The sequence below is a fragment of the Thunnus maccoyii genome, chromosome 10 (genome assembly GCF_910596095.1).
Source record: "Thunnus maccoyii chromosome 10, fThuMac1.1, whole genome shotgun sequence".
Taxonomy (NCBI): Eukaryota; Metazoa; Chordata; class Actinopteri; order Scombriformes; family Scombridae; genus Thunnus; species Thunnus maccoyii.
Genome location: NC_056542.1, coordinates 18,951,719 through 18,975,675, shown reverse-complemented (window position 1 = coordinate 18,975,675; position 23,957 = coordinate 18,951,719). Strand labels below are relative to the sequence as shown.

Here is a 23,957-nt window from a genome sequence, read left to right as displayed (position 1 = left end):
CCAGTCTTTCCATAATTAAACTAAACATTTTTGGCTTTAGAAAGCTGTACATAACTTGTTATTTCATATATCACTTAACTTTTCAATCAATATGGGAGTGAGAGCAGATCCACTCCTGTCTCTTGAATTATGATAGTTGAGCTACAGTTTTTGTTTATCTGGATGACAGAATGTATCTTTAAAATAATGTAAATTGTTCTCGGTAAACACAGCCTTACAGGAACCTCTCCTTCATCTCAAAGACAACAGGATGACATCATATTGTGACGCATGAATGAATTTCTACAAACATGTGCTAAATGACTCTTTGCTCTAAACCAAACAAAATTAATACCATAGAGAAATGTAAAAATAAATAAATAAAAAAGATACTGTAAAACATAGTAGTAATGTCTAAAGGACCAAAGTGAGCCATATTTTGATAAAATAATAATACTAATGAAGTGAAGGGTAAATTGAAGGAGACTGGATTACAACAAAAATGAAATAAGGTAGATGAGACAAAAATTGATTTGAAATATGGGAAGTGAAATGGTTTGTTTTAAAATTGACAGATTCTGACAGCCACAGTTTCTTTATTTCAAAGAAGTGAAAAACAACAGCTCTTTTCTGTTGACTTGTAGTCAGTTGAAGAGACCCACCCCTTTCATTTCTGCCACCACCCCAGTGCAATAGAGGTGACTGGAATTAGGTTTTTGGTTCTCACAGTTTTGAAAAATGACAATGTGCCTGTTATTCTGGATAATCCACACACTTACAGATTTACATGATATGAGAAAACATCACACTGTATATAGTTTTCATAGGTGCTACTTTGTACCACAGAAATAGTTCCTGTAAAAACTGTTGACAGCAAGCACTCTGGACTATCAGAGTAGCAGGGACATGTTACTGGAAAGACACATTGTTGTTGAATTCTTTAAATGTAAATAAGCTGTGGGCACCACAAGTGAAGTTTCTTACTTGTCCATTGTTTTGGTGTGGTGGCATAAATCTCAGTATCTCAAAACCTGGGCAAATATAACCAATACTACAGTATCTGCATGGCTAGATACCTTTAGAGAAAAAGTGAGAAAATGTTTATGTTTTGTGTTTTGTTTATTATGTTATATGTAATATTATTATTATGAATTGACCCTTTAATAACTGAATCTTAAATTCAAATCTCATCTTCTTCTGGAAGTGCTGTATATAAAACTGTATATGTACTGTAAGGGATAAAATATTGGTCAGTTTATGTTTACTATATGTATATTATAGCTGAAGGTTTAAAGGTACAGTATGGTTTTGCTTGGTTTTTAACTTGTTCCCAATCTACTTTGCATTATTTTCAAAGAGACTGCACCTTGATGATCTTTTCTTCTTGGGAAGGCTATTTTGGTCCAAGCAAAGAACTGTGGGTTGAAAAGGCAGAAATGTAATAACAAGAAAAACTTAGTCACTTCTGATAGTGATTATCGGCAAAGGCATCAGATTGAGAGATGCTGCCTATGGAAGCTTTACAGCTCCCTCTGCTGGTGCAAAGACTCACAATCCAAAGGGAAGAACAAGCTAACCTTAAATGAAACTGACGATGAACCACACAGATGAAACCAAATGTATTGTCTCAGAGTTAACTCAGCCGCTCCTTTGGGGGGTTTCAAGCTGACAAGTTGATAAGCTGACTGCCTAGGAGAATTACATTTGTAGATAAACAGCTGAGCCAAAGTGGGTGTATTAAATTCAATCAAATATCAGTTTGCAGATGATGGTTCCTGGCCACAAAGAGTCGGCAGAGTCAAGAGTTACGGCACACAGTGGTGACATTTGAACAACCCTCCCACTTCTGTGCCTTTCTATCGATATGATCTCCCTCCAGATGACTTATGAGCAGTGTGTGATCAAGATGATCAGCTCATGTTCTCCATTGTGAGTTCTAATTTAAACCCTCTGGCAGAAGATATAGATGATGTGGATTGAACCGCATCGAATATTTTTTGTATTTAGATGTGTTGACCTACTAACTTAAGCCAGTTTCAGTTGATGTTTTAAACTTAGGGAGGTAAAAGATGCAGCTGGTGTGGTGTTTGTGCAATAGCCATATGTTGTATGGTTGTGTGTTACAACTTCTTTTAGTTGTTTTTTATAGTCGTATGTAATGGTTTATTTTTGTGAATTGTGTATCTCTTTGTTGCTGTTTTGGAACTGTAGTGCAAAGTACACGACAACATTTCCCACTGGAACATTAAAGTATATTCTATTCTTTTCTAACCCTTATCTGTCACAGTTAAACCATCGTCATCCGTCATCCTGAAGATAAAAGTGATTAAACTGCCAACCCACAAAAAAAAATTACACAAAAACAAACAGGCAGTGTTTCAGCCACATTAGTGACAGAGGAGGAAGGACATTTTGACGTCAGCCCTCAAAAGTGAAAACTAATGGGAAACTAGAGTCTTTTGGATCCCAGACAGCAGATCAACTGAGCAGAGCAGGTATGAGGACTTAAACTCTCACTGACTTTCTCTTACTCATCCCATTTTTTTTAACCATTTAATGTCTGTCAAATCTGTCAAATCTCTTATCCGTCAAATCACATCCAAATAGTTTTGTATGTAGATCGTAGATAATCAGCAGAACATGGGGGGGGCAGAGGTTGTTTTAAACAACTATGAATATAGAATTTGCCATATTAAAGGCAGCCAAAAGACAATAATCATTTTTACAATATTTTAATGACTTTAGAGACATCATTCAAGGATCAATCAACTTTTTCAAATACCTACGCAGCAACTTATGACTCATTGAGATACAGGAATAGTTTATTCCGCACTGCAGTTAAAAAAGGTCAAACCCACACACGGTTTTGCTGATTTTACTTTGACATTAAAAAATCAAACACAATACAGTTTGAAGCATATTAAATTATAACACATTGTGAGGATGTTTACTGATTATTTCTGAATCTCTCACTGAATCTCTTTCTGTCTTTCAGTAAGTACATAACTGTGTCGACTGACTTGGAAATATGGTAAACAACAAATTCTTCACCGTGGTTCTCTTTTTACTTTGCAGTGAGTACAATGTTCCTCTCTCCTTCTTGCACACACACAGTTACAGAGAGACTGAGGTGGTCTCACACAGGAAAATGAAACCACAAACACTTTGTGAGACGGAAATTTAACTGACAGAGTTGCTGCTGCTTCACACTGTCAAAACAAACATTTAAGCTCTGACGTATTTCTCGTTTATTTCTTTTCCTTCTCCAAGACTTGACTGTGGCACTCACAGGTATGTACAACAAAAAGAGCACACACACAACTCTGAAACACAGTTTTTATGATCGTTATATGGTTTCGAAAAACAACCAACACGTATGCAGAGCTAGACAACAACACCTGATGAATCATTTTTTCCAGTCCTGTCTTATTGCTCACGTCTTCTATCTTCCATCCCACTCCTCTCCTCTGTGTGTCTGTTCATACGCTGTCTGTTTGCCAGACAACTCTGTGTCTTGCTACAGGATTGAGCCCGGGACAATAGCAGGCATCATCTGTGCAGATGTGTTGCTGACCCTTATCATTGTCATGGTCACCTACCGATGTGCCAGCTTTCGGCGTCAGAAGATAGAAAACGGTAACGAGGCAATGTGGCTGAAATGAGTCATGTTTTTGTAGCATTTACAATGTTGTGTGTAAGGCATTCAAGATGAAGCAATTTATCGGTTATAAGTGCTTCCTCTCCTAAAGGCCTCTTAGAAATCCCAAACCTTTTCTTAATACAGGTCCTTGCACAGCTATATTTTTGAAGTTTTTGCCTCTCATGTTGTTTTTTGTAAGTCTTGTTGTTACTTTTTCATTTTTAGCAGTTATTGCTTCTTTATCCCTTCCTTGACAAGCTCTTTATTATGTTCATTTGTTAACATAATGATTACTTCTCTCTTTTCCCATTTCTTCTCTCATCTCTTCACAGCTGACAAGGTGTATATGAATGTTCGGGCGAACTGCAAGACCTAAATGGTGCGATACATTATGTAATATGTTCAGTGATGTAGATTGTGCTTTTTTAAATATAGTATAAAATGTTTAAAAAAGAGTAATTTAACTCTTTTTACTTTCTCAATTCTTTTGCAATAAACACAAGTAGAGTATCTTGCACATATTATATTTCTGCTTAGTTCATTATACATATGATAAACTCTAAGGCATAGAGTTATGGCAAAAAACTGTCTGATTACCAGCTTTTAGTTATTACACAGAATTCATTGGAGCTACAAGTGTTTTGCTGCCCCACATAAAAGCTTTAGAAAATCTTATAAAAGAGCCTTTTACGTTCAGTCACGACTTGTGCTTTCTCTTTACATATCTGCTAAAAGTTATTCTGTAAAACCTTATAAAGAAGAAGTGTATCAAACTGAAGTGTGTAAATCAAATTCACCTTTTTGAGTAAAAATGCTCTGAAATCTTTTCATGAAATGTCTGCGCTGTAACTATACCACAGCACCCTCTGCAGTTGACTATTGATAGCAAAATGTGTAAATACTGCATTTATCAAAACCTGTGTTGATATATGTAATTTTACAAACTAAAGCAAGACCTGATAAAATTGTGTTACAGTATATGTCATATCTGAAAAAGCTCTGTGTTGACAATAAGGATATTGCATGTGTGAATGAAATTGAATTATTAGCCCCAACACATTAATAGAATAAATAAAACACCAAACATCCACCATCTGCCACATCTGCTGAGAATTATGTTGAGTGGACTTTCAGATTCACTGACAGAAGTAATTTCTTTCACTGTTAAATAAATACTATTGACTTGCGTGTTTCACATGTGTATGTGTGGATTTGTTTTGTGTGATTATATTCACAAACTGTTAACTTTTTAAATTTTCTTTCTTACAAATATGTCTTATCTATTCTATGATTCTCTGCTTGTGACATTTGAACAGTGTGACTAACACAGGAAACCTGAATAGATTCAGGGCAGATAATCTTAGGTTTTGCTCTATAAGGTGACACTGTGGTTAAAAGGCTGTCTGCCATTTTAAACACACAGTTGGCCAAAGCTCTTCACACACTCAAGTCCATATCTCTGTATTATCTGTCTGATCTACCTACCTCCTCTGTAAGTGCACTGTGTTGTTTCATCACTAACCAGATAACTCTGGTACAGTGGAAACACTCTTGATGTTAGTAGCCCATGTGCAGACTTTTTATTCAAGAGGCCTGCCATGGGATTGGAAGGTTTATAGCTAAACTGTCTTTTCTCACTTTCACAAAAAATTGGGAAGTTGTTGCAGGGAGATTGTGCAAGTGGAATTCCCCTTGAGTTTGTAATTGCTCAGAAGGGACTATTATTATTTTACTGTTAATGGCAGCATTTGACACACTATATCATTGTATACGTTGACACCAACTGTTGGTTTAATTCCTCTTTGGAAGAATTTAGTTTTGTAGCTTCTTGTCTTCAGCTTCTATAATCTGTGGAGTGCCTCAGGGTTCATTTCTGGGACCAATCATGTTTTTTATTGTATACTTTAACTGTCTGGATGACACCTAATTACAGTTTATCTCTTTATGAAATCCAACAATTGCACCTGACCTGTTTGATACTAAACAGCTTTTCTCACATAGAGGCATCTTGTATGTGTCGTATGGGTTTAAGACATTGTCCATGTAAGTGCAATGCCCCCATTTCAAATAATTTATAGATCAATTATATGCTGTTAATAATGACTTTTTGGTTGTCAGCTTATGAAAAATATGGCTGGTGAGTCTTTAAATGTTAAGTCCTTATTAAAGTTAATAATAAAATGATTATTAATGATGTCTTATTAGATTTATAATCTAATAAGACATCATGTCTGTATAAATGGCACAAAAGAGCCATGATTCTTTCTAATAAGCCATAAAATAAAGTTAGGAAGTCTTCTACAATTTTGAGCTAAGTTATTAATGATGGGTTTTACCACAAATGCTAATATGTTAAAATAAGAAAAGTTTCCAGAAGGTTAGTAGTCAGAGGCCCCTTAGAGGAAATGTTCTGATTCAGTAAAGAGCTAAAAAGATGAAGTGTTGTGTTAGAGAAGGAGAAACACCAGCCAAAGGGAGTTTTTACAACCTAAAAATTGCCCTTATAAAATATAAACCCTTAATAAAGGGTGCCTTACCAGAAATACCGGGATTCCAGCTAACATAGATAATTTTTGAGATTTTCAATGATCATATATTCCTTTATATACTTGCAGCACCTGTCTTTTAACATATATAAAAAGAAAAGGTTCCCATTTGTACAGAACGCTGCTGTTAGATATTTGTAATTAAAATTATTTATACACTGATTCATTCATTTACTGCTCATTTTAATGGGTCTTCTGGCTGTTGACAATGATGGGGGTTGATGTTTTTGCTATCCAGGTATCTCGGAGACTCTAAAGCAACCTGCCTGAGATATTCAGGTTTTCTAAGTAGCTGTCTTCTTTTAGATCACCTCTTAACCTTATCTTCATTAAATTGCTAAATTTTATTTCTGATTTTCCATCTTGTTTTAATTAGAACTTTAAATATTTACATATCATCCTACTTAATTAATATGCAATTTGAATCCATTTATCTTAAATGTTTTCTTCTAATTAGTTTTACACTTAAATGTGCAGCACATTGTAATGTTTTTTCATGGTTACATAAAGATTATAGTTGTTCTTGTGTATGATCAGCATACTTATTTTCATTTTTATAATTTGAATTATTTTGTTATTTAAACATTATGAAATATAAAGGTCCCCTTGACAAAAACAAATAAAGGTGTGCTTTCATTTCGCTGACAGTAAGCATCATTAGAGATAAAACTGTGGTTGAACATTTCCTGAGACTATAGCAGTAAGTGTGGCCAACCGCCTGCACTAAACCACAGGTCATGAGGAAATGCTCTATTCGGAGATGCAATCGCATGTGTTTCATCAGAAACTGCATGTGTAGTGAAACTGACCTTATGCAACTATTTATCTTGGCATCACTTGGACTTGTTCATTTTAAGACTCAAATTAACTAGAAAGGCAAAAAGAAGACCTGAGTGCTGGTTGATCAAATGTGACAGAGTGAAAGAATTCCATGTTTATTACATTATGTGAGACCCCCCACACGAATGTGGCATTACAGAAAAGAAAAAAAAACACCAGCTTCCTCTTGTCTCAGTGGACTCCCTTCTCCTCCTCCTCCTCCTCAACACAATCACATGTTGACAACCCTCACACCCCTGTCAGTATCGCTTGTGGACAGCTCTTCCTCTTTGAATCCTCCTACCGCTGGCTTCTAACATCTTGTTTATGGGTGCAACAATACAGCCATTTGAAAGACAACAAAAAGGACCTCTCATTTCCTCCTCTACGAGAAACCAGCACCAAGAATATGTCTGACGCTATTTGTATTGTGGGTTCACTATTTGGTGAGTGGCATGCTATATGTGTTTTGAAAGTGTATGATAGTGGAGATGGTATGAAAGTAAGTAAATGTAGACTTCTGATGTTTATCAACTCTTTGTCTTTCAGGGTCTGCAGAGGGACAACAAGGTAGTTTTCCTAAAAGTGTAGGATGCTGAAATATGATGTTATGTCTTTTGGTTTGTGGTTCAATCCTATATGTTCACTCTCTTACAGAATGTGGTTCCTGTTACCTAATAAACATGGGGTCTGTTATGGGCATTATTGCCTGTGATATAATCTTGACCATCTTCATCACAATTTCTGTGTTCTGCTTTGTAAATCTCCATAAGAGAAGGAGAGAATGGGATTCACACAACGGTGAGCACTAAATTTCTGTCTAGTACTGCTAATTTGTGAGTATACTGGCGTGTGATCTGGCAGTAATTTGACATGTCTTTTCAATTATTTAACAGATAAAAGAAACCTTCCGTCATCATCAAAGAAAATGACAACAGAGGTCACAGAATCTCCCTATCAGGTAAAGCTTATGTTATTATTTAAGCCTCATTTCATTTCATGTATCAGGGTCCCCATTTGTGTCATCAAAACAGAGGCTATTCTTCCTGGGATCCTATCACACACCACACAGACAGTCAGTAAATATGGATGTGGTGTTGTTTAAGGTTTTAATTACATATTGTTTGTTGTGAATTGCTTTTACTTTTTTATAGGAGTTACATGGAGTCCAGTCAGACGTGTACAGTGAACTTCGGCACTTTAGGAAATGAATCTGTGGAACTATAAAAATACCAACAATGTCTCCTCTCGCATTATTTTCCCATGCTATAACACAATGGGGCTACATCACATATACTCACGCAGCATTGTAGGTGATAACATACAATATATACAGTATGTGTAGTTTGTATTTAATGAATTTGTATTTTATTCATTGAGTACTCTGTTGTGCTAACAGTGATGTTCTCTGCCTTAAATACTTGTTTTTTGTTTTTTATTTTAAGATGTCTTGAAGAATGTATTATATTTGTATTTAATTAATTGTGAATTAAACTACAGTTTAAAACCCAGGAATGTGGGGAAAAGGATGCATTCTTTATTGTTTCTGTCTTTTTGTATTTCTATTTCAGGAAATTACATTTTCACATTTCAACAACGTATACAAAGAGTTCAGATATTGAGATTAAAAACAACAAAGCCTTGGATAGATTCTGTTTTAAGTAAGAAAAAGTAGTATACCACAATCTTTGTACCAAACATAACACTGTAGCAGTGTACTGTACTATAACTTCTCCTCTAGTTATAGTTTTTTTCGGATCTTTTCACATGGTCACATAAAAAAAAATCTAAAAATCTAAATCCGTTTAAAAAAGTCCAAGGAGTGACTGCATTTGGAAGAAGCCTGTCTGCTTCATATGAGTCAACAGATGGCAGCCACTGACTCATAATGAAGAAGAAATAGAATCTGGAAGAAAAACAAAAAGACAGAAAAAACAGTCCTTAACCTACATTACATTCAGAATAGATGAAAGACAAAGACACTAGATCGATTAAGTAAAGTTGAAAGGACCTTAAATGTGCATTATGTGGTAAACACAAAAACATGTCAGGGAGTTTCCTAAGCCAGGTCGTGTGGACAGATAGAAGCAGATTGTCTGATTCATATGCAGAGGAAACATACCGTTGTACAATCATCAAGAGGCTTGAATATTGGCTGGAGCAGAGAAGCTACTGGGCATGTGCTGTGGAGGTGCTACAGCACATTGGAGAAAGAGGGTGAAAAGAAATGAAAAGGTCTTTCTTTACAGCAGTTAAAGCATGCATTAGTGATCACACAATCTATTTACAATATTCACTATTGGAAAAAAATAAATTCTTACCTAATGGATACGTTTCAGAGCTAATAAATTCTTTGGTTTCTGTGGGAATATTAAGATCAATTGTTCATGTTTAAGAGGATAATTCTTATAACAGTGTATTTTGTTTGATTTAATGTACAATCTGGTCTTACCATCATAGTCTATATCTCTGCTGTTGCCGACTGCAGCAGGTCTGCCATTGTTGTCCTCCAAACTGTCCTGATCCAGCAGTTCTCTGCTTCGGCCCGGGGCCAACATACCATTCAACCCAGCAGCTCTTCCTGATGAAGCCTTTCTTTGGAGGTCGATGCCTTGACTGGCGCTGTCAGTCACTTGGTCTCCACTAAAATGGCTAACTTGTTTTCTCTGCAAATTTCCAGCCTCTTGAGAACTCACCATCACTCCTTCCTCACTGATAAGATCAATGTGCTCTCTGCTTGCTTGGTGTACCTCCACCAAGGCCCCTTGTGGTCCACTGTACCCTCTGCTTCCATAGTCCCAAACCAGTTTGCTGCTCATATCCATCTGCCCCATATTGTCTTTGTCCACTCCCATTTTCCTCTTTGATCTTGCCTTATCTTTCTCTACAGCTTTAGGAATCGTGATCTCGTAGCTGTCAAGGTCTTTGAATGCATCTAGGGAGAACTGAAGTTAATGTTACAGACATTGTGATTGCAACAAATTATAACTTTAATTTAGCGTACTGCACCTCTGCTTTCACCTTCAAGGTTTGTATCGGATACTCCAGGTTCTGAAACATTAAGAAAACTTTGTTTCATTTGTATCATAATAAAATAAATAACATTTAATAACAGTTGTGTGTTAAAGATAGCCCACATACCTGTAACTCCATCGGTGTCAAAAATCTCTGTAGATTTTGCCTCTGACATATCTACTAATGAAAAGCACAATGAAGGCACAGCTGTTCTGATTTTGATGTGTGGTGTGTGTAATACCGATTGTGAACAAAAATTTGGAAACTGCATTGAAACTATGAAATCACTTAACTACTGCATACCTTCTTCAGAATCTTGCTCTTTCACAGGTTTACTGGGAGGGTTTCTATATGCTGCAGCCATGAGAAAATATATGATGATAATTACTGGGGTGGTTGTATATGTATATATAACAATCAGATAATGTCAGAAGTGCTTGCTACAATACATCATAAAGATTAAAGCAACACAAACACCATACATGTCTTTGTTGTGTTTGTTGTCTCTCTTGTGACCTGGTCTTTGTTTCTCAGGTTTATGTTTTTGGGATAAGAAATTGCTTTGAGGATCTGATGAAATGGTAGCTATCAATAATATATAGTTTGACCTTCTTGTTTTAAAACTTGTATCATTTTGAGTCACAGACCCGTGATATTTGCAGATATGGTCTTTTCCGTAGTTGTGCCAAGTGCATCTATAACAACAGTAATGAAAAAGTTATGTGATATTATTTCCCTGAAATACATTTTAAAGCCTTAATTCATCTCTAAAACAGCAGTGCTAGCACTGTTTAGCATGTAAAAAACATAGAGTTTTCAAAATATAAAAATTACATTTAGAATCTCACCGTTCAGGAAGCTCAAAACATCTTCTCTGCGGGCTTTAGAGAAAGAAAAAGAAGTGTTATCCCTGTTGCCCTATTCAAGAAACATTAAAAGTACATTATATATGTTAAGTAAGCTCAAAACATTTTTTTTCTCTCTCTCTCTCTCTCTCCTGATTGGTTTACCTCTGATTTGGGCTGTAGTCGCAAATGGAAGAAGTATCAGACAACACATGAAGCTGAAACAAATAAAATCACAATTAATTCAAGGTCTTTTGAGAAATGCATCTTTATATCAGATTTTATATAATGACATCATTTGCAGCTGGGAAATAAAAAAAAAATTCAATGACAGATGTTTCAAAGAACAAAATATCAAAACTTACAGCTTCATTGTTGACTTTGGTCTGCAGCGGTGTCCACTGTATGGCAGCAGGAGTGCAGCTGAGGTTTTATGTACTGCGGTTTTAGCCTGCTTTTTCACCTTTAATAGGTCTTACCCCACTTAATGATAGATTCTGACATGATGTATCAGATTAAGTTGTAGTCAAAGACTGTTTCTGTTTGTTTAACAGTGCATGCCTTGAATGAGCAGGCAACGGGCGACAATTAGGCTACAGGTCCTGCTCAGTTTACAAAGGTCAATTCATTATATCAGTTCAATCTGAAAACAAATCTTAACACTCAAACTCACAAAAAGGATTAGTCTTTTTCTCTTTTGTTTGTTGATTAGCGGTGGTTGATTACTTCAGGAAAATGCCCCTGGCTGTTTCTTCGACTAAAGTAGTCTTTTAAATGATGCTACATAGACCACATATTGTTCTCTGTAACTGCTACTGTTTCACCATTGTCTATTTATCCAGTGAGCCCTATATTTAGACTAAACAAAGACCTTTTTTCAAACAGGGCACATTGTCTGGACATTTGTGTATAGAAATGTCTCCTGGTAGAAATATCCTGAAATGAAGAGTATAAGAATGCAGTAATCAGGAGAGAAATGATTTATTAAACTATTTGAACCACAATGTCACATGTAGTTGTTAAGAGAATTCCTCAACAAGTAACTTAGGGCTGTTATTTCACTCCATGTTGGTCAGTAGAATCAAAAAATGAATATATTAGTCTGCTGAAGGCCTAGTATGTAGGTAGTACAGTAGTATGTAGGCCAAATCATCTGCCATCAACAATCATAACTTGATCTGGGGTCCTAAAATGTGCATCTGTAGTGCTTGTGCAAATGAACAGTGAGTCTATGGTTCATACAAATGAGATTAGATTATAAATGAGACATAACAGTGCATGCAGATAAAAGTTTGTCTTCAATCAGTCCCCCCCTTCCTCCTCCTCCATGAAAAAGAAAAAGAAGAGCGCCCTCTGCGGGAAAGGCTGCTCGCACTAAGCTCTTGATCCCAAGCATCGCCATATTGACGTCCCAACAACGCTGAGAGGTAATCGTATTATTTTTTTTACCACGAATCGTCGTAGGTTTGGAGCCACCGTTGAGTGTTTTACGTGTGAGGAAGAGCCGGGAACAAGTAACGCGATCGTGGTGCCTTTCTACTGCCCGATCTCAGTGTTAGTAGGATGTTTTTTCAAGGCGTTGTCAGCCAGTTGCCTCGCCAGCCAGCAGGCTATTCACTCCCTTAGCCTGCTAGCTTAGCACTTTTTTTAGCTTTAGGAAATATATTTTTCGAAGCTTTTCGTTTAGCTGTACATTAAAAACTACCACTAGAAAGACGATTTGACTATTTTGACGCGGACTATTTATTTCTGGTGGCTGCAGCCTCATAATGTGTTCGCGAGCTGGGTTAGTTTGTGACTTTTCCAACCGGCTTTTCCCTCTGCTGTTGACGAGCTAATGCTAACTAGCTAGCAGCCCAAAGCAGCTGCCCGGTTTGCCTGGTAGCTAGCTGTTAGCTCCCCAGCACTTGTGCAGGCCGTGGACCACAGAGGGTTTGTGCGTCCACTCACCTTTTCATTAAAGTATTAAGCGGGCAAACTGGCTGTAAGTGAATGAGTCTCTTTTACCGCAGAGACCATTCGTCATGAGACGTTTCACATAAATACATCAAAGTAAATGTAGTCTTGTAAGCTATAATTGGCTGGCGTGCGTTAGCTCACATAGTTTGCTTTAATTAACAGCATTGATTTTAATCAACCTACTTTCTGCTTTTTTTCCAAAGGAGATACTGCCTTGGTGTAGCCCCCAGTGATGACTGTATTGAACCCTGTACCTCCTGATTAGACTGGTTGGATGCCCCCGTTTACCATTCAGGTTTCTCCATTTCACACACCACCATATTTAGACACACTACACACCACTCATTGTTTTTTGTTAAGTTCTGTCTGTGGTCTTTTAACATATACCGCTGTTCTAGTTTTTTTAAAACTCCCATTCAGATTAATGGTGGGGAAAAAAACATTTTAAAGTGTATTTGAAACTTTGATTAACTTCTCACCTCTACGATGTTTAACTAATGCAAATTGTTGGATTAAGGTAAGCTTTAATCATGTATTTTTAATATCTGTGTGCCCGTGTAGCTTACCTACCATAGAGGCATCTCAACTGCTCTTGTTCCAATTCATCTGTCACCATCATCCTGGAGGGAACCTCCCAGGTATTGTGTCGTCTTATTATTTTGGATTGTATCACCCGTATTTAATATCATGATTTTCTTAAGTAAATTTGTACATAAAATGCTTTGAAAGAGAGTCATTTTTTCAGTTGTATGCTAATATTGTGCCTTTTTTCTGGTATAATATTGAGTAATTTTTTTTTAATTTATTGTTTGTCATGTCTTTTTTTAGGAGATTTAGAGAAGATCCTGTGTAGAATATGTCTGGCCCTGTTCCAAGCCGCTCTCGAGTTTACCCTGATGTAAACACACAAAGACCTCGAGAATACTGGGACTATGAGTCTCATGTTGTTGAATGGGGGTAAGGCAAAGGGAAATTGTTGGTAGCTTTAGTTGTATTTGTTTTGCTTTGCTTTGTTGGGTAAGTCATTTCAGCATTGTTAACTGTGGCTTTGTGTTTTGGTTTTTTTTGTAATAGGAACCAGGACGACTATCAGCTTGTCAGAAAACTAGGGAGAGGCAAATATAGTGAAGTGTTTGAAGCCATAAACATCACAAACAATGAAAAGGTGGTCGTCAAAATACTGAAGGTATGGTGATAGACGCTTGAATATGCTAGCAGTTGTGTATAAGTTGTGTAAAGTAATAATAATGTTTTGTCACTTCAGTGTATCTCACAAGAGTATCTCTTTTCACAGCCGGTGAAGAAAAAGAAAATCAAGAGAGAAATAAAGATCCTGGAGAATCTGAGGGGTGGCCCAAATATCATCTCACTGTTAGATATCGTCAAGGATCCTGTGGTATGTTTATTTTATTTTAATTGAAATTATCACAGGAACAATTCAAGAAATATAAATGTACAAGGTTCCATGCTTTTTTTCTTTTTTTCATTTTCTAGTCCCGAACCCCTGCTCTGGTTTTCGAACATGTGAACAACACAGACTTCAAGGTAAGGATCTGTGCTTTTTTGCATCTGTCTTTCAGAATATGCTATACCAAAATAAGTATATCTAATGGCATATGTGTTCGTTTTTTACAGCAATTGTATCAAACCCTATCTGACTTTGACATACGGTTCTACATGTATGAAATCTTAAAGGTAAGAAACAAAGACTTTTGTTTGTTACATATTTTATGCTCTGCAGTGGTTGTGTAAATATTTGTCAAACATTGTTGGCAATAGTTGAACAGTCCAAGCATACCCTTAACATTGTTTCTTGTTTAGGCTCTGGATTACTGCCACAGTATGGGGATTATGCACAGAGATGTCAAGCCACACAATGTAATGATTGATCATGAACACAGAAAGGTATTGTCACACTTGTTTTTTCCATTCTCTTTTTATGTTTTGACTTCCCTTCTGTGACACCAACTAAGTACATTTTTTACAATATATGCATTGTTAACTTCCAGCTCCGCCTAATCGATTGGGGCTTGGCAGAATTCTACCACCCAAACCAAGAATACAACGTGAGAGTGGCATCCCGGTACTTCAAAGGACCTGAACTGCTGGTAGATTACCAGGTGAGGACTTTATACTCTTCTCTGCGAGTCGTGCCAACTTAACGCAACATGGTCAAAATGCAATCAAGATATGTATTCAAGAAGAGAGAATTTCCTTGTTTAACTGCAGTTCTTTTGCTCTCTCTACATTATTTGTAGATGTATGACTACAGCTTGGACATGTGGAGTTTGGGTTGCATGCTGGCCAGCATGATCTTCAGAAAGGAACCTTTCTTTCACGGTCATGACAACTATGATCAGGTATGAAGAATCAGGCCTTTTAATCTATTTTGTGTCGGTGGTCACAAATCTTGTGGCCTAAAAAAAAAAAACAGTGCTGGACTTTTAAGTACTTTCTAACATGTATATGAAGTTTTGCTAGTTACACACAATCAAACCACATCCTTCACACGTTGGACAGTTGCCACATAACAACTCTGCTGGTGCACCTGGGACTTTGTGTCCTGTTCAAAGTTAGCACCGTGGTTGTTGAGGGAGGGAAGACATTTCTCATTAACTTTTTTGGCAGTTTGGTGTATCTAATGTAATACAAAATGGGTAAAACACATGTAGGGTTTTATCACTCCCACGGATGGTGTCATTTATGTTGTGGCTTTTCCAGACCTAAACTATAGCATTGACCATACAGCATTTCCAGTTTGTTCCTTGGCTCATTTGGGCTTGTGTCTCTTTAAGCCTACAGTATGTTACACCACTGTTGAAGGTGATGTTTTAGTTGTATTGGTACACACTAGCAACTGTTGGTTTAACACTCAAATATTCATTTAAACATTTTTACTGTATTACTTAAAGCATAAAACTAAAGTGTTGCTTTTTAAAATGAAATTGCATAGATACTTTTAACAGATCAGAGCAACAATAGGTTTATTTCACTGATGGTATTTCTGCAAATGGCTAAAGGGAATGAAACATGAGCTCATGGTGACAGAGGGGTGTCCACCGGTTCATTTTTTGTTTTTATAAAAAAGAAACTTGCACATTCTTAATTTGAAAAGATGTTTGTCCCTCCTTGATTCCTCTACAGTAATCTCATTTTTGTTTGTCTGTTTTAATTGATCTAAATTATACAAACCTCACTATCTAACTGGCTAGAACACTGTAAACAGACTCTGATCCATACCCTTAAAAAAATCTAGCTGCCATTACTCATGTGATTTTTAAAATTACTCATGGTACTCTTTTAATTCCTTAATTTTTCTTTTTCTGACTTGCAGCTTGTGCGAATTGCAAAAGTACTTGGCACAGAGGACCTGTACGACTACATTGACAAGTACAACATTGAATTGGATCCACGGTTCAATGACATCCTGGGAAGGTAACGCAGAGTGTACACAGCATCCGGCTGCGGTCAGGCTCGGTCACGGCTCTGTTGCGATTTCAGTGTCAGCTGAAACATATCAGAAGAAAAGCGTCTGTTTCAACAGCCACATTTATAATACAGAGTAGAGTTGTTGTATCAACGTTTTTTTGACGGCATAAATACACATTAATTTAGATGTGGGAACAGATGCTTTGTGGCTGTTCTTGAATATGACAACTTTTTGTTGCCTTTAATCGTCTCTGTCACTCATTTTAAATATCAATGCAGTCCATCTCACGGCACAGCTGCTGTCATTAACCTGTATTTTTATTAATCTGTACTGATTGTAAAAAGATTTTATCTGCAGTTCAGCAGTTTGTTTAAATTTCCAAGTCATTCCATTATCTGATGAGAGAAATGGGAAAATGTATAAAGGAGAACGACCATATTGTGAATCTGGTTTCATTGAAACACAGAATTCGGGATTACAGAGAGCAAGAGGGGACATTATGTAGGCTGACTGGGCTGTCTCCTTCCCATCACCCACCCCCGCCACCCCCCCAACACAAAAAAATAGTTTTGCTGTCTATGTGTGTAGAAAAAATCAGAAACAAATAAAATGTATTTTAAATCAACTGTCAATAAAGACAGACATTTATATACAGTCACCAGTGAATTTCGTACTTAAGAGATGTAGGCTCCTCTGGCCAAAACAGACCGGTGAGTAAAGATAGGAACGCTCCAGACATACCTCCAGCAGCCGTGACAGAGTGGGACCATGACGCAGCCGGATGTATACATTAGCCGTCAAAATTTTCTAGCTGTTTGACCTCCGTAAAGTGTATTGAATATATTTATAATCCATCTAACTCCTGGTTTGTTCTTCAGACACTCCCGTAAAAGGTGGGAGAGGTTTGTGCACAGTGAGAACCAGCACCTGGTCAGCACAGAGGCTCTGGACTTCCTGGACAAACTGCTGCGCTACGACCATCAAGCCCGCCTCACGGCCAGAGAGGCCATGGATCATCCCTACTTCTGTAAGTTTGCTTTTTTCCCTCCATTTTTTTTTAGTATCCTGCCTACATCTCATACTTATTGCTTCAGTAAACTGCCTCTGACCTAAATTGAGCTCACTAATTGATGTGGCTTGATTGTGTCAACACATGTACTTGGTTTATGATGTGTTCAAATCCACTTCTGTTCTTAGATCCCATCGTTAAAGATCAGGGAAGGGGGGCCACTCCTGGAGGGATGGCTGCCAGCTCCACACCAGTCAGCTCCTCAAGTATGATGGCCGGTAGGTTACACCGCTCAGAATGAAAGGCTCTGACTAAATTTGATGACATGTAAAAAAAAAAAAAAATAAACAACCATTCCCAAATGATGAACCAACCTCCTATCTCCTCTAGGCATCACCTCAATGTCCTCCTCACAGCCTCTGGCTAACATTGCTGGATCACCTGTCATCTCTGCCCCCAACACTCTGGCCACACAAGTCCCTGCAGCCACCGGGGCCCAACCCTGAAGCCACTTCCTCACCTGTGTTTATGTGTGCTCATGGCCATGTCCTGCCTAGCTCTCACTGCGGCCCAGGGCCATGGCTCCCCTTTTTATGTTGAGAATAACAAAGAAGAAGATTTAAATTGCTTTTCACATTCAGTTATATTTTGACACCTGGACTTGACAGAAATGTATTGTTGCACCTGTCAGGATTATTAGAATTAATTTGGGTGTGTTATTTGACAATACCATTGTCTAGAAATTCTAATAAGATGTAGACATGAAGAGAATGGATAATAAAATTTATTTTGTATGTTCCAAATATACAGTCTTGCTTGAAACTGTTTGATGGGGATCCTGCTGTATTACACTGTGAACCTTTACACGACTTCACAAAACAGAGTCAGGAATCTGGTGTGCCCCACCTAAACAGTACTCAATGGTTGCACACAATGTAATGTGCAGGAGTTGTTGGTGTTTTGAAGTTGTTAGTTGCTATCATTCTTTAATTGGACTTTTGTAGATATTCTACAGTTACTGTCAGGTTGCATGCACCCAATGCTGAATATCACAGGGTCAATAGTTTGCCAATTTTATGTTACTTTCACTTCTGTATGTGTATGTATGTGTTCATGTATGTTTTTTATGAAGTCTCTTACACATGATTTTGATTACATAGACAATTTTGTAACTTTTTGTTTTATGTTGGGAGGATTCATCACCTACGAAAAACAACTTCAAAAATAAACAATTTAAACAGGGCTTTGCAGGCACTACACGTTATTGAGTATACCATCACCATGCGGACTGGTTGGCTCTTAATGGGTGGATTTAAAGCAGAACCGCGTAGCGTAGCGAGTGCATCCCTCAAGATAATTTACACTGATAGTGAATTAATTTTTGCAACAAATGCTTTAAGCAATCGAAGTGGACCCCTGCACATAAATATAAACCTCTGCTATCTGGGTTGGCTTGAACAATGTCTGCAATATACCTTTTCCCCTCAGGAGGTAGATGTAAAAACATATACCCCAAATCATTTTCTACATATAAAAGTCAATGAGAGTCTTTTGAATTATGGAGGCATCAGGTGTGCACATTTACATATCTCCAGTGAGTCTAAAAACAACATACACCATGTGTGAGTGAGAGTAGTGATTCACATTTTTAAAGCATACCTTTTCCCGTCAGTGCTGACCAAAATGAGGGGAGTGCATTTACACCCTACTATACAATCAAGTGTACTCTTGAAAAAAATGGATACAAATCAAACCGTGCCAAAGAGGAAGCTGGTGTCTCAGAGGTTCAACCAAGATTATAATTACACTCAGAGATTACTCCTGTCATTACATATGAAAACAATCAAGAGGTTAAAGGTCAGTTATGGCACAACTCTGCAGTTAAAGTCGATTTTTTACACTCACAGCATGGACTCACTCTTAAGGACAGTTCTGCTTGTGCTTCCACCAGGACTAAACGTACTGATCACATCAGTCACATACAAACTGAACTAATGTTCAACTCACTATCTAGAGCAGACTAAATCCATGACCTTTAATGCATCCAATTGAAACTGTAGCATATTAGTGCAACTTGGCCCCGGGTGAAGCTTGGCTCCTGTGTACTGGAGCCATTCGGGATCATGCTGCATTCAGGTACATCTTATATGTGGGAAATTATATGAAACAAAAAGGTATCACATGTTTAAGTGCTGTTACTGGTCGAGATTGTACTTGCATATTTAAAATGGTAAGGTACCAATGTACAAAAATGCAAAACAGTAACGTTATTCATGCCAGTACACATTTGTTTACATATTTCTGATAGTCATGAAGGCATCATCCCTCGCGCCTGTTGTGGCACGCCTCGTCTGCAGTAGTCGGGTTGTTTTAGGCTGTTCGTGATATTCGTTTGTCGGGATTTTCAAGATGGGAGCGGTGGGCTTAATATCGCTTGTAATAGCTGTTTTAGCGGTGCTGTTCGGAGAGAGGGTGGTCAACTTTAGGTAAACTAGAAAGCAACTTCATCAGGGTTGAAGCGATAACGCTGTTTTGTGGTGTTTATTCGAGTTTTTCTGTAGGAATCCAAAGTTTCGTTGTGGCCACCTGCCCTAACATAACCCCGGTTTTTAATACGTTGCAGGAAAAAGACCCTCGCGTCTAGAGAGCTGGTCCAGAATCACCTCCCCAACTGTGTTGCACTTAAAAACATGGGTGAGTAACGTTCAGACAAAATGCAACTAAAATGTGACATCATGGTGATTTGACAACATGAAAACTGTCGTGTTTTCAGATTATGGGTCAGAGGATATAACCATCCTTGCAAACGGGCTTGCCTTCATCAGTGCTGTAAGTATTTGGAGTTGTACAGCAGGCAGATGTACAAACTTAGAAAATAACAATGGGATTTCCTTTAATTGATATTGGCATTTCTCTTGTGAAGCAACACTCACAGCCAAACTCTTCCATCTGTTCACCTACAATATATATTATTGAATACCCCACCATGCACACACAAACACACACACCTTTCCCCCCACTCCCCCTCCCTGCATGTAGGACAACCTACAGTGCTGTGACACTTGTGAAAAAAGCAAAAAGCCCTCTCTAGAGCCAGTGTTTGGTTTGTCTGTTCTGGGCTACTGTAGAAACATGGTTGGTTCCATGGAAGAGGTCCGCTCCCTATGTAGATATTAAGGGCTCATTTTAAGGTAACAAAAACACAACAATTCATATTTTCGGGTGATTATACACTAATTAAAACATAAATAAGTCCGTTCCACTAGATGCCACTAAATTCTACACACTGCACCTTTAATCTGTGTGGCCTAACGTTGTAATGTAAGCAGAAAACTAGCCTGTTTTTCACATTATTTTGATTTGTCTCAACTGAATGATCTTGGAAGAGATCAACATATTCTCCTTGATCCCACTCACATCATGAATTTTGCATAACGTTCGTTTGATTTTCCTACTTTTCTCTTGAAGTGTATTTTACCTGCATCTCTGTGACAAATGATGTTATTTAGCGGCTGTGGAGAGAAGAAAGTCTATGTAAGGGTTATACACCACTGAATCAGGGCTAAAGCCTGGGCACTGTCCCTGATTAGATGTAATTTTATTACTACTTGTATAGAATGGTAATTCATGTTTTTCTGTATAATTCTGTATATTTTTTTAATATTCTCAGGGTTTGAAGTACCCCGGAATGCCGTCCTCCGATGTTACAGGAAAGATCTTCCTCCTTGATCTGCAAGATCCTCGGATTAAACCAGTGGAGCTGCGCATGCCAAGAAACTTTGATCTGGACTCATTCAATCCTCATGGCATCAGTGTTTACACCGATCCAAGTGGTATGAGCAACATAACAAATGACACAAGTCTATCCAAGTCAGCGCCATAAGGACAAAAACACTAATCCAGTTGCTCTGCAGTGGTTTTGTATTTTGACCCAAATTTAATGACATTCATGAAGACATACATATATATCATCAGCATACATTTAAGTCAATCAAAGCTTCCACCATCAACCACAGTTGACTTGACAGCATAAGTATTAAAAACAGTTTAGAGTGAGGTTTTTGTGAAACTGTGCTTGCATGTGCGTGTATGTGAGCATGTGGGCAAACCTGTTGTGATCAGCTGCAGTGATGTGGGCACAATGGGAGCAGCTAGAGTCTTGCAGAATCTATTGCTATGTCACTTTATATTTCTAGTGTATATTTCTAATGACGTGACTATAGAGAAATATAAACAATCAGTCCATTTAATTTCTAATCTGTCAATGCTGAAAGAGTAAGAGGTGAAAAATGCATGTACCAATATTGACAATTTGAGCGAATTCTACTACTACATGTGATTCTAAGTTCAGAAGGTCCTTAAACTTGCGTGTAACAGCTGAATGCAACAGTTAGACCTTCAATTCAAATTCAAACCTTGAGGTACATATTCTTATTTTAGAGTCTGTACCTATTATATCTTTAAAAATTTCTCTTTTTTTGTATGTATGTCCCTCTAATTTCACACACACAAACACTCACATGCACAGTTGCCAGTGTGGTTGCCTATATTTTCTAACAATGCTTTTTTTTTATTCTCATCATTTTTCAGATGACACAGTATACCTGTTTGTTGTGAATCATCCTCATCACAAAAGCCAAGTAGAGTTGTTTAAATTTGTGGAGGAAGAATTCTCACTGCTGCATCAAAAAACCATAAAACATGAACTTCTCCACAGGTACAGTATGGGGATCATTTAAATTGTACCCACCACAGCTCGAGATTTACTGAATTGGGAAATGTTATTAGTATTGTAAAACAATACCATGTGTTAACATTGTTTTACATAAACCACATGTATATTGTAATTCATGATATAATTATTATATATAGTTATGATAATTTTCTAATTCAGATTTTTCTTTTCTGTTCAGTGTTAACGACATTGTTGCCGTGGGAGTGGATAGCTTCTATGCCACCAATGATCACTATTTTTCCCATGAAATCTTTAAAGCTGTGGTGGAGCCTTTGCTGGCTCAGCCTTGGGCTAATGTTGTGTACTACAGTCCTGAGAAAGTAGAAGTGGTCTCTGAGGGATATTACTTTGCAAATGGCATCAATATCTCACCAGACAAAAGGTAGGAAGGATCATCACGGTCATGCAGAGATTAATGCTCTGAATGTCTGAGTTTTGTCATTTTAATATTCTCTCTCATTTATAGGCACATATATGTGGTAGATCTGTTTGACCACAATGTGCATGTGTTGGAGCGGAAAGAAGACAATGCATTGGCCCCCGTGAAGGTAATTAACTTTCAGTAATATGCAAGTGCACTAAAGAGATAAATGCTGTTATGTGAGAAAAGCACTGCAAAACTAATATACACTTATATAATTCAGTGAGGGAATCCAGGAAATAAATGCAAAATCAGGTCACAACAGAACTGTAATCAAGAAACGATGATGAATGCATAATTATAACCTTGTCTGCTATAACGTCACCAGTCCGTGGCTGTGGGTTCACTCTGTGACAACGTTGAAGTTGACCCTGAAACTGGTGGCCTGTGGTTAGGCTGTCACCCTAACGGATGGAAAGCTTTCATGTTTGACCCCAAGGATCCACCTGGATCAGAGGTTTGTCCCAAACAGCTGATCCATCTATTTATATTTACTCATCTAGTTATACGTATTTATTTCACGTTCTTATGTTTCCTCCAGGTCATCCACATCCAGAACATTCATTCAGAGAAGCCAGTGGTGACTCAGGTGTACGCTGACAATGGTCAAGTGATCATGGGCTCCTCTGTAGCAGCTCCTTATGGGGGAAAGTTGCTCATTGGCACAGTGTTCCATAAAGCCTTATGCTGTGATTTGAAGTAGGCTGTGACTCTTTAACATATGATACTTAGAAAGCAGAAGAATCTATATTTAATCAAGTTCGGTTCAAGAAAAGGAAAACATGATGTGCTTCTTTGCTAGACTATAAATCAGGCGGGGAAATTATGATTTGAATGATTATATACATGGATATTACAGCACTACTACTACTACTGTTACTGTTATTGCAGAGAAAATTCTTGATCCTATTGTACTTAACAGAATCTCCCAGAGGAGCTGGAGGAAGATAGATGACTGGTGTTTACATGTTTGTATAGTAGTGAGCCCTGCTACTGCAGCATATTTGAAAATGGTGTCAGACATTGAAGTTACTGAACTGCCTAAATACTTGAACAGCTATGATTAAGTACTTGGAAAGTAATATTTTTCAAACATGTAAAAAGTTCATATAATTGCCTTGGTCACTTGAAAATGTGAAATCTTACATATGAAGCACATGTAACTTGAAAAAATTGGTCACATTTAACCCATGTATTTGAATGTAAATAAAGCAATAAAGAGTCAAACTGCTTCTGGTGTGGACACTTGGCTACTTTGGCTCAGATGTGCTATAGAAGTTAAGTTTTATACACCTGAAAGGACAGAACACAGTTTAAGGTTGAGTCATTTGCTTAAATGAAAACATACTTGCTTTCATAATAGAAGTCACGTAAGTGTAGTTTGGTTTAACAAATGTGCACAAGAAGCCGTGCACTGTTTCCCCAGACTGACTTTGACTGCACACAAAATGACCTGATATCAATGTGGATACTTAGTAGGATGTCTCCAAAACAGCAGTGAATAAAATATGTCACCACTTTTTTGATGTAACTGGTTTGCATAATTCAAGTCACACAAG

At 37.5% G+C, this 23,957-nt stretch overlaps 5 protein-coding genes across 10 annotated transcripts; 4 read left to right on the top strand and 1 right to left on the bottom strand.

Annotated features, from left to right (window-relative positions):
• The first annotated feature begins 2,266 nt into the window (after positions 1-2,266).
• On the top strand, positions 2,267-4,812 carry hcst (hematopoietic cell signal transducer). The gene is made up of 5 exons (XM_042424469.1): positions 2,267-2,474; positions 2,975-3,053; positions 3,250-3,270; positions 3,481-3,615; positions 3,952-4,812. Exons 2-5 carry the CDS (start codon positions 3,008-3,010, stop codon positions 3,993-3,995), a joined length of 246 nt encoding a protein of 81 aa, XP_042280403.1. The 5' UTR covers positions 2,267-2,474; positions 2,975-3,007; the 3' UTR covers positions 3,996-4,812.
• A 2,342-nt stretch (positions 4,813-7,154) lies between these two features.
• On the top strand, positions 7,155-8,866 carry LOC121905600 (transmembrane immune signaling adaptor TYROBP). The gene is made up of 5 exons (XM_042423967.1): positions 7,155-7,430; positions 7,534-7,554; positions 7,642-7,785; positions 7,881-7,945; positions 8,139-8,866. Exons 1-5 carry the CDS (start codon positions 7,394-7,396, stop codon positions 8,193-8,195), a joined length of 324 nt encoding a protein of 107 aa, XP_042279901.1. The 5' UTR covers positions 7,155-7,393; the 3' UTR covers positions 8,196-8,866.
• LOC121905599 lies at positions 8,800-21,799 on the bottom strand. 6 transcript variants are annotated; one of them, XM_042423961.1, is made up of 12 exons: positions 21,352-21,799; positions 11,210-11,307; positions 11,010-11,062; positions 10,848-10,880; positions 10,647-10,694; positions 10,303-10,353; positions 10,126-10,179; positions 9,994-10,035; positions 9,437-9,919; positions 9,306-9,344; positions 9,107-9,178; positions 8,800-8,890 (listed from the first exon to the last, which is right to left on the bottom strand). In XM_042423961.1, the coding sequence occupies exons 2-11, from the start codon at positions 11,215-11,217 to the stop codon at positions 9,120-9,122; spliced, it is 870 nt and encodes a 289-aa protein (XP_042279895.1). In that variant the 5' UTR covers positions 11,218-11,307; positions 21,352-21,799; the 3' UTR covers positions 8,800-8,890; positions 9,107-9,119. The 6 variants fall into 6 exon arrangements, with proteins under 6 accessions (XP_042279895.1, XP_042279894.1, XP_042279898.1 ...); XM_042423960.1 differs by lacking the exon at positions 21,352-21,799 and adding an exon at positions 12,987-13,050 and having other exon boundaries at positions 11,210-11,341; XM_042423964.1 differs by lacking the exon at positions 21,352-21,799 and adding an exon at positions 12,987-13,050 and having other exon boundaries at positions 10,006-10,035; positions 11,210-11,341.
• LOC121905597 (casein kinase II subunit alpha-like) lies at positions 13,008-18,485 on the top strand. The gene is made up of 14 exons (XM_042423958.1): positions 13,008-13,098; positions 13,365-13,441; positions 13,632-13,760; positions 13,878-13,989; positions 14,098-14,199; positions 14,298-14,348; positions 14,439-14,498; positions 14,625-14,708; positions 14,813-14,923; positions 15,062-15,163; positions 16,138-16,238; positions 17,112-17,260; positions 17,431-17,520; positions 17,633-18,485. Exons 3-14 carry the CDS (start codon positions 13,660-13,662, stop codon positions 17,746-17,748), a joined length of 1,179 nt encoding a protein of 392 aa, XP_042279892.1. The 5' UTR covers positions 13,008-13,098; positions 13,365-13,441; positions 13,632-13,659; the 3' UTR covers positions 17,749-18,485.
• Positions 19,574-23,630, top strand: LOC121905598 (serum paraoxonase/arylesterase 2-like). Its single transcript, XM_042423959.1, has 9 exons — positions 19,574-19,728; positions 19,866-19,936; positions 20,016-20,071; positions 20,913-21,075; positions 21,833-21,959; positions 22,156-22,359; positions 22,444-22,525; positions 22,727-22,855; positions 22,940-23,630. The coding sequence occupies exons 1-9, from the start codon at positions 19,652-19,654 to the stop codon at positions 23,099-23,101; spliced, it is 1,071 nt and encodes a 356-aa protein (XP_042279893.1). The 5' UTR covers positions 19,574-19,651; the 3' UTR covers positions 23,102-23,630.
• Positions 23,631-23,957: the final 327 nt, after the last annotated feature.

What these genes read in the sequence shown, in the direction of transcription:
- hcst (XM_042424469.1), top strand. Translation starts at nt 3,008, where the DNA reads ATGGTAAACAACAAATTCTTCACCGTGGTTCTCTTTTTACTTTGCA. An exon ending in GGTTCTCTTTTTACTTTGCA is followed by an intron (nt 3,054 to 3,249) that starts GTGAGTACAATG and finishes TCCTTCTCCAAG; the next exon opens with ACTTGACTGTGGCACTCACA. An exon ending in CTTGACTGTGGCACTCACAG is followed by an intron (nt 3,271 to 3,480) that starts GTATGTACAACA and finishes TCTGTTTGCCAG; the next exon opens with ACAACTCTGTGTCTTGCTAC.
- LOC121905600 (XM_042423967.1), top strand. Translation starts at nt 7,394, where the DNA reads ATGTCTGACGCTATTTGTATTGTGGGTTCACTATTTG. An exon ending in AGAATGGGATTCACACAACG is followed by an intron (nt 7,786 to 7,880) that starts GTGAGCACTAAA and finishes ATTATTTAACAG; the next exon opens with ATAAAAGAAACCTTCCGTCA. An exon ending in TCACAGAATCTCCCTATCAG is followed by an intron (nt 7,946 to 8,138) that starts GTAAAGCTTATG and finishes ACTTTTTTATAG; the next exon opens with GAGTTACATGGAGTCCAGTC.
- LOC121905599 (XM_042423961.1), bottom strand. An exon ending in TGACACCGATGGAGTTACAG is followed by an intron (nt 10,036 to 10,125) that starts GTATGTGGGCTA and finishes TTAATGTTTCAG; the next exon opens with AACCTGGAGTATCCGATACA. An exon ending in CAGAGATATAGACTATGATG is followed by an intron (nt 9,345 to 9,436) that starts GTAAGACCAGAT and finishes ATATTCCCACAG; the next exon opens with AAACCAAAGAATTTATTAGC.
- LOC121905597 (XM_042423958.1), top strand. Translation starts at nt 13,660, where the DNA reads ATGTCTGGCCCTGTTCCAAGCCGCTCTCGAGTTTACCCTGATGTAAAC. An exon ending in TCTCATGTTGTTGAATGGGG is followed by an intron (nt 13,761 to 13,877) that starts GTAAGGCAAAGG and finishes TTTTTGTAATAG; the next exon opens with GAACCAGGACGACTATCAGC. An exon ending in ATATCGTCAAGGATCCTGTG is followed by an intron (nt 14,200 to 14,297) that starts GTATGTTTATTT and finishes TTCATTTTCTAG; the next exon opens with TCCCGAACCCCTGCTCTGGT.
- LOC121905598 (XM_042423959.1), top strand. Translation starts at nt 19,652, where the DNA reads ATGGGAGCGGTGGGCTTAATATCGCTTGTAATAGCTGTTTTAGCGGTG. An exon ending in GGCTTGCCTTCATCAGTGCT is followed by an intron (nt 20,072 to 20,912) that starts GTAAGTATTTGG and finishes TAATATTCTCAG; the next exon opens with GGTTTGAAGTACCCCGGAAT. An exon ending in AGGATCCACCTGGATCAGAG is followed by an intron (nt 22,856 to 22,939) that starts GTTTGTCCCAAA and finishes TGTTTCCTCCAG; the next exon opens with GTCATCCACATCCAGAACAT.